The sequence below is a fragment of the Ochotona curzoniae genome, unplaced genomic scaffold, assembly GCF_017591425.1.
Source record: "Ochotona curzoniae isolate NIBS_2020 unplaced genomic scaffold, NIBS_Ocur_1.0 contig_1482, whole genome shotgun sequence".
NCBI classification, from domain to species: Eukaryota; Metazoa; Chordata; class Mammalia; order Lagomorpha; family Ochotonidae; genus Ochotona; species Ochotona curzoniae.
Genome location: NW_024465100.1, coordinates 6,622,068 through 6,631,136, shown reverse-complemented (window position 1 = coordinate 6,631,136; position 9,069 = coordinate 6,622,068). Strand labels below are relative to the sequence as shown.

Below are 9,069 nucleotides of genomic sequence, written 5' to 3'. Positions count from 1 at the left end.
GTGCACTCAACTGGTATCAATTTTCACCCTCGATGCTGTGCACAGATACCTTTGCGAATTTTTAGCACCTGCTGCTTGCAAGACTTAGCTTAAATGAATTAAGGTCCCTTATGTGTTTAAAATGGAAGATATCAGAACAATTGGCCTGATAAAACAGGCCAAATGCTTTTTCGGGGATCCCAGAACACCACCAAGCACAGCCAGACATGTGTTTGGAGGAATAAATTCATTCTTCTTGTCCCCTTGCCTGTGAACACACGTCCCAGGGTACAGCTAAAAAGGTGAGCAAATGACGTTTGGGTTTTTTTGTTTTTCCTTTTTATTTAAGTTTTTAATCCGCACTTCCCTCTTGCAGGAGAACGTTTTCTGGGCGCAGAAAAGACTGGCCAGAGGCAGGTGGATAGACTGGCTATGGTTACAAGACCATGTTGGCCCGAAAGAGCATCATCCCGGAGGAGTATGTGCTGGCGCGCATCGCCGCGGAGAACCTGCGCAAGCCGCGCATCCGCGATCGCCTGCCCAAAGCGCGCTTCATCGCCAAGAGCGGCGCCTGCAACCTGGCGCACAAGAACATCCGCGAGCAGGGCCGCTTCCTGCAGGATATCTTCACCACCTTGGTGGACCTGAAATGGCGCCACACGCTGGTCATCTTCACCATGTCCTTCCTCTGCAGCTGGCTGCTTTTCGCTATCATGTGGTGGCTGGTGGCCTTTGCCCATGGAGACATCTACGCTTACATGGAAAAAAGTGCCTTGGAGAAGGGAGGTTTGGAGTCCACCGTGTGCGTCACCAACGTCAGGTAGGAGTGCAGTTGGAAGGGAGGCAATTACCTAGAGACTAGAAGGCCCTTTCTCTTATCAGCTTGTTACTTCATTGAAAATAAGATAGAGCTTCTTTCAGAGTCTTCAGAAAAAAAACAAAGAATTAAGGGGAGGGAAACAACACCTCACAGTCTTTCTAGGGGGTGCAGCAGCGTGGTTGAATAGTCTCTTACAAATGGTGAAATTTCCATCCTTTGCACTAGCCCTGAGCGTGCTATTCCTGGTACTTAAACTGTAGGAGAAAGGATTCAGCAGCTCCCCTTACTCCAAGGAAGCAAGCTCTCATTGGGTTTCAGTGTGAGGAAGTGGCCATCTACAATTTCAATGTCCATAAATATCTCAGATAAACAACAACAAAAAGCCATTGAGTGAACGCAATTTTTCCTATGACTTCTCTAATGCATAGGAGGCTGGGGGGGGGCACATTTAAAAAATACTGAAAATGAAACAATAAATAAGTGCTTTATTAACAGAGCAGATTGCATTTATTGGATTCAAAAAACGAAGCTTTTGCTAAGATTCATAATGATGCATTAGTGATTTTTATTGGACATTGGTCCAGATTTTCATGGTAGAGGTTATGTGGACATGTATTAATGTTGTGGTCTTCTTCCAAAGTTTTAGTAGAACATAACAGCCTTAAACTAATTTTGGTTTCTTGCTCTTAGATTATTCAGTACTTCAAAAATAGGTCAAGAGACTTATTTCAGCGACTGTCCTCTCATTCTCACATGACCTAAGAAAGTTTAGTTGGCGTGTTTGTTTTTCTGGGACACAGAGATCATTTATATTAATTGCAAAAAAAAAAAAAATGCTTTTTCAGAAGAAAGAAAAATTTCCAGGATGTGTCCTGAATAGTTTTTCAAATTCACATCATGCACAAAGGAACTTGAACAAGCATCACACTGCCAGGAAACGGTCAAGAATGAGACCTTTTGTAACCCTACAGTCCTATGAGCCCCTCTTTCCACTGCAAGAGTCTGTTAGCTCTTCCTTCTGCTTAACTGCAGCCCCCGGGCTTGGAGGCTGGGGCACAGCTGGTGCAACCAGAGGTGCCAACTTGGATTTTGGGAGCGGGGAGAAAACTGCATGGAACTGATCCCTAACTTTCACCAGTAGTTGATCTCGTTTTCTGTCCTCAAATGTGTCGAAAGTTTTGGTCTGCAAGTAAATGTAGGGGGTCATCAATCTACTAACCACAAAACAAGTAAGATCATGACCAGTTTCATGATCCATATTATTGCATCTCTCTTTTGAAAACGTGTTGGCAATTTCAATTTTCTTAACATTTTAAAAAATATATATAGTAGCTATTTTAAAAAGATAAATGGAATCATAAAAACCTTGAAAATAAATGACAGATTTTATTCACAGGACAAAAACCTTGCCTTTTTCCATGAAAAAGAAATTAGACAACTTCAAAACTATAGATCAAAAGTGAAAGCTTTCCATGAGTTTAAGAATTTCAGAGTGACTGGTTATTAATGACTGTTTACTGCTGCTTCCTATTTTTCAAATGAGATGCCTCCCAAAGCATGTTCATTTCTCTGAAACATCTCTGCTGTTCTGGACATTAAGTCAACTAAGAGACATGTCAGAAATACAATAGGACAAAGCTGATTCTCCCAGCGTAACAATTTGAGAATTTTAATGGCATTGTTTCTCTTTAGAGTTTTAACATTCTTCTTAAAGATTTCATTTTAAAATCATAGTGCTATTTAAATTTTAATCACAATGTATCTTAATTAAAATAAACCCTAATTCTTTTCTAAAAATATAGGCAGGAAAATCTTTTCCCCTTCCTAAATGGAATTCACAGGATATTTAATAATATGCTTATTCTTTGCCTTTCCTATATCTTCGTAAGTTCAGTGTCCAACCATATTATGAAAATTGAAAGCAACATTTTTCCTTAGCGTTTCCTGACAGTGTTTGGCCATTCTTATTCTGGAATGACTTTCTGTTTTGTATAGACAACTCTCTTATGTGAGTCAGAAAGCTGAAGAGTATTTCCTCTTTGTCATTGTTACTCAGACTAGATTTCTCAATTGCAGAACATGGGAGCAATCTTATTGTGATTGCTTAGCAGAAAGGGTGTACATAGCTGGATTTCATAGGATATGCGAGGTTTAAGCTAAATTCTTCAAGAAAACAAATGGTATGCAGAATATGGTCTCTCGAGCCATGAACAGTCAGATGTGAATATTCTCTCAAACTATTAAACCAAGGCATTTGGGGATATTCATCAATAAGCTGCTCCCTGAAGTGTTACTAGAAATCAGTACTGTATCCACGTCCCTCATTTGTGGCCCATTACTGTGTTTTTGGGGCAAAGCATTTGTTTTCTTGAATATATCTGGTACAAAAAAAATTGCATTTTTCCATGGGTCCTTATTATAAAACAAAACAAACTGTTCCAATTCATTTAAAAACTAACAGAGCTGTTGGCATGGATGTATCCTTGCTTGCCCTTCTCAGTCTCCCACTGAAGTGTACCATCTATGCCAAATACTCCAGGGTTCCCACATGTTGGTCACCAATTGTGCCTGGCATTTAGACAGATAATATTTTGACTGACGATACATGTGTGGCTTGTATTTCAAAAGTCAAAAAAGTTTGAAACGGGTTAAAGTCAAAGATGAGGTTACTATTTTTGCTATGAAGATGCCACAAGAATACTGGAGATATCATTAGTCAATTTGTAGCAACCAAATGTATTGGTTCTCAACCAGAGGCTTCAATCAGAATCATGTAAGAGCTCCTCCAAAAAGTCTTAGCCAAGTCCAACCTGTGCCTTCTGAATCACTGATTGTAAACACATCCTATTTTAGTGACAAACTGTCATTCCCTTACAGAATCTTGACCCCTTCCCTTTGTGCCTTTCTGAGCAGTTCAGAACGGAAGGGATTCAAGTTTGTAGTGATTACAACAGTCATTTACTAAGCTGTGCTTTGTATTCTTCCTTTAGAAACTTTGGTATTGTCTAGGTCACTTAGAGAACAAAATGAGATGTTCCTTAAAATTTTTCTTTTGAAATAATGTATGCCTTAAACTAAAAATACTAATTTTTTGGATTAATATGCTTTATACCTCCTAGCACTGTGCTTTCTCTATATCATATAAGGTATACTACAAGTGTTGGCTAATGCCTATGAATTTAAAGGTTATAAATAACAATTCACTCATTCCTTTTTTATGATTAAAGTCTCAGATATATAATAAATCAAACACTTGGTACAAAGTTGTACAAAGTAAACTGTGCCTTGTGAAAGTATCTTGCGAAGTAAATCTAAATATAGTATATTTATGATTTTAAACCTTTATAGAATTAAGCACATCCCTGCGGACCTAAAGACCTTGAATAGAATTATATTCAAGTGCAGAGAGAGAAAGACAGCGACCACGCTTGTGTTTAGAAGTAGGAATTTCACTAATTGCTTAGTCTTTCTGGAAACATTAGTCATAGGAGAAGAAAACAAGCCCTGGTTGGTGTGTTATCTCATTACCAAAGACGGGAGCTGACAGCACTGTTTTCTGCTATCCTGCACAGGTCTTTCACCTCTGCCTTTCTGTTCTCCATTGAAGTTCAAGTGACAATTGGGTTTGGAGGGAGAATGATGACAGAGGAGTGCCCTCTGGCCATCACAGTTTTGATTCTCCAGAACATTGTGGGTTTGATCATCAATGCAGTCATGTTAGGCTGCATCTTCATGAAGACGGCTCAGGCCCACAGAAGGGCAGAGACCTTGATTTTCAGCCGCCACGCTGTGATTGCCGTGCGCAATGGCAAGCTGTGCTTCATGTTCCGGGTGGGGGACCTGAGGAAAAGCATGATCATCAGTGCCTCCGTGCGCATCCAGGTGGTCAAGAAAACCACCACCCCAGAGGGGGAGGTGGTGCCCATTCACCAAATGGACATTCCTGTGGACAACCCGATTGAGAGCAACAACATCTTTCTGGTCGCCCCATTGATCATCTGCCATGTGATTGACAAGCGCAGCCCCCTCTATGATATCTCAGCCACTGACCTCGTCAACCAAGACCTGGAGGTCATCGTGATTCTAGAAGGAGTGGTTGAAACGACTGGCATCACCACCCAAGCACGAACCTCCTACATCGCTGAGGAGATCCAGTGGGGCCACCGCTTTGTGTCCATTGTGACAGAGGAAGAAGGTGTGTACTCTGTGGACTACTCCAAGTTTGGCAACACGGTCAAAGTGGCTGCTCCACGGTGCAGCGCCCGGGAGTTGGATGAGAAACCTTCCATCCTGATCCAGACCCTCCAAAAAAGTGAACTGTCCCATCAGAATTCTCTGAGGAAGCGCAACTCCATGAGGCGAAACAACTCCATGAGGAGGAACAACTCCATTCGAAGGAACAACTCTTCTCTCATGGTGCCCAAAGTGCAGTTTATGACCCCAGAAGGAAACCAGAACACCTCTGAATCATGACAGCCACCCAAAGCAAACTAAATTTCTAGAGTTTACCCCAAGCACTATCAAACTGAATGGGAGCCAAAGCACAATCATTTGTCTGACATTGTAATGTACCAAGTGACATTCATACTCAAGAACCCTCACTTCCCACATTAACACTAACATAACAGATCAGAAATACTCTTGGCTTGGGTTTCATATATTCAGAATTGACAGTGATGTAACAGATATGCAAGAAGCGAACATGAAAATTAGTAGTAAGAATAATTGATCTTGACTGTGGCCAAGGAATGAATCTGTCTGAAATGCTTAGTTGGTAGAACCACAGATCAGTTTCTATGTTTTACTCTGGAAATACAAATAGACCAGGAAGCTAAAATGACACTCACCCCTTTTGTATATCAACTACCACCTCTGCATGAAACTACACCTGCTCAGAGTCCCATGGTCTGTTTCTAAACCAATTCCCCCATTTACTTAGTCCTTCCCTGTCATTTCTGGAGGTTTCCCAAGCTGATTCATTACCACCTGTTGGGCAGAACTGAGCAAGGAATCTTTGCAGAAAAGCTGTATTCTGCCTTCTTTAGGATTGAGCCCTCAACCAGCACAACCACTTCCTTCAGCTACTCAATTAAGAGCCAGTCCCCACAAGGAACTACTGTACTAAGTATCTGATTAAAATGTTTTCTTCATACTCCTGTAGTTCTGTGGTTCTTTCTCTTTCATGGAGTCATCGAAATTTAAAACTCAAGAGCGAGCATATCCAGAGGCATGCGCATAGGATAGACATTGTTCGGCATTACTGTGTACCCCCAGCATTTCTTGCTCTATTATCTGTTGTTCCAGGAGAAAAAGCTTTGTTTTCTTGTGTTTTATTTCATGTCAAGTTTTTAAATGTCCTCCTGATTTTTCCCTTATGCCTTTCTTTAGCACACCATTCATTTATTTACTTGAAATAATTACGAAGTATCACAGAGAGGGAGAGACAGTCATCTTCCATACATTGATTCACTCTCCCCAAATGGCCACAAGGGCTGAGGATATATCAGGCCAAAGTCAAAACCCTAGAACCTCTATCCAGCACATCACAAATGCGGAAGGGTCTAAGCACTTGGGACGTTTCCAGCCAACCCTCTTATGGGATGATGGCTTAGCAGGTGGCAACTTGACAGGCTGGGACAAAACACTGGACCAATATCTCCTTGATTTTCCTATATGCACCAAATGTATGAAAATCCTGTAAGCTGTTTGAATTTTTCATCTTACATCATAAAATGATACTTCACTGCCAGTAATCTCTAACTCTGGGCTGCATGTACAAATTTGGCATGAGATTTTCTCTCAAAGCTTGCTCTAATTATCCTTAGCTCCTGCTTTGTCAAAATAGGGATGAACAAGTAGAAAGAAACTAACAAGCTTTATACAGTTTTATTCTTACATTTCATACAGCTACATCAGAAAGCTGAACTGCCCTTTGGGGGGTTTGTACTTGGAGGGGTGTATTTCATTTCATTTATGAACACTGAAATAAGCAGGTAATTGTAAATATATGCAGGTACTATCTTAAAAGTCATCATTTTAACCAGGCGAATGCAAATTGCCTTTCGGGGTTATCAAGTTAATCACTGTACAACAAATTCTACACATTACTTTGAACTTAACACTCAAATAAGTACTGTAAGTTCAGTTGGATATCTAGCAAACATTTAAAGTGTCTCTAAATCAAATACTTCATTCTCAGGCACAAAGCCTTTCATATTTTTTCTAGACTTTGTGTCTCTCAGGCCAAGTACTGGTACTCAGATGGTCCTTCTTTCCTACCTACATCACATGCAATAGCAACATCTCTAGGCTTTGCCTTCCAAATGCCTCCAGAGCACGGCCAATTCTCTCCATCCCCAGAACTTCCTGCACACATCAGCAGAGAAGCTTATCTCCTAACCTAGTAGAGCTGCAGCTCTACCCACCATTAGTCACATATTTCTGTATAGTTTGTTACAGAAAAATCTCTCCTAACAAGACTTAGCCAACAGGGCCTGGGGAAGGGGAGGTTAGACATCCTAGCAGTTCTAGAACAGTTACAGATTCATAGCTCCCTGAGCCACGGCAAGTGAGCAGACCTAGGAGGAGGCTGCCACACCAACGGTCAGAGGTGCTGCTCAGTAGGAGCCAAGTATTCGTGGTAGGGATGAGCAATGTAGTGCACAGTCCGTGGAGCTAAGATGCAGGAGCTCTGGGTCCAGCTGACAAAGAGGGCCCTAGTGCCAGGGGAAAATGCTAAGTATGGAGCATGCGCAGTTTCCCCAGCTGCCTTCCATCTGCAAACACTCACTGAGTGCCAAGAGCCATCAATTCTGTGGGGAAGTCAGTGGAAGAGGGTGATGGGGTTTCCCGTGCCCCAACAGAGCTCAGGCAGGAATCCTCTCAGCTAGTAACATCACATCAAAGGTCACAGCAACTATTTATGAAATCCACAAAAGTTTCAGAGAATATTAAATGATCTTACGTTCTATTTTTACTAAAACACATTTCACTAGGAAACCGGTTTTGAGAACCGTACACCGAGTTTTAGAAAGTAAGAATGACCCTACATCCGTGTTTGTATTTGTATGGTTTTGACTGAAACATTCAAATTTAATATTTTATATTCATCTGTAGATGCTCTGTTTCAGTATTAGTCCTCATACAGCAGCCAGAATACTCCTTTAAATTGAAAAACAGATTGCATCATGCTTCATTGGTAACCCTTCTGTGGCCGAGAGCCTTCTGTGGCTTTCAATTTTTCTCCAAATGAAAAGCAAATTCCTTGTCATGAGCAGGAGGTATGTGGGTCTCCTACGGGGTTGGTCAGAGCTCAGATATGAAGATCATGTTTTACTGCTTTCCGGGGCATCCTAGAGGGAGGGAGAGTGGAAGCAGAGCAGCTGAGACTTGCATCAGCAACCACATGGGATGCTGGCACAGCAGGTGATGGCAAAACCCACTTGAAAAAAGGCAAGCACTCCCCTACATCGTGGATTGGCTTCTATCTAGAGCATTTCTTTCCAGGAGGACACAAGTGTCTCCTTGTCACTATTTAGCTCTTGGCTTCAGCACCACTTTATTAGATGGTACAAAACAGTAGTTAAAAGAATATGCTTCTAAGTCTGTCGCATGAAACATGAAATGTATTCACTTTATATAGCAAGTTTTAAAAATTAACTCCGGGATTGAAGTTGTAGTACAGAGGGTTAAGCTGCAGCTTGGATACCAGCATCCCATAAGGCATGGCCTGGAAGAACAGAAGCTCCCCCTGGCAGACTCAGAAGGGGACTCAGATGGGGTCTGGGCTTCTGTTTGTGTCTGAACCAGAAGTGGAGCGTCACCTCAAGCCAGGTGCTCCTGTTTGCGATTCAGGCATCCCAAACTGAAGCAAACACTTGTCCCTAGATAACTTTCTTATGCCTCAGTTTCCCCAGACATGAAATTCGAAAAATTATAGAATCACGATCACAAACTGGTTGTAAAGATTGAATTCACATGAGTGAAATGGTTAATAAACATGTTCAGTTCATTCCTCAGGACAAACGCTTGAAATACCCATCTACCTGAAACAGATTCAATACACTGTTTTGTTCTCTAGAACATATAAAAGATGACTGCAACACAAATCTCATCTTTTTAAAAAAATGTATTTTCATTGGAAAGGCAGATTTACAGGGAGAAAGGAGAGACAAAGATCTTCCATTGGCTGGTTCACTCCCCAAATGGCCACAATGGCTGCAGCTCAGCCAATCTGAAACCAAGAACCTCTTCCAGGTCTCCCATGTTGA

At 41.5% G+C, this 9,069-nt stretch overlaps 1 protein-coding gene across 1 annotated transcript; it reads left to right on the top strand.

The window, feature by feature from the left end:
* Positions 1 to 355: 355 nt before the first annotated feature.
* On the top strand, positions 356 to 5,944 carry KCNJ8 (potassium inwardly rectifying channel subfamily J member 8). The gene is made up of 2 exons (XM_040968376.1): positions 356 to 799; positions 4,372 to 5,944. The coding sequence occupies exons 1-2, from the start codon at positions 426 to 428 to the stop codon at positions 5,270 to 5,272; spliced, it is 1,275 nt and encodes a 424-aa protein (XP_040824310.1). The 5' UTR covers positions 356 to 425; the 3' UTR covers positions 5,273 to 5,944.
* Positions 5,945 to 9,069: the final 3,125 nt, after the last annotated feature.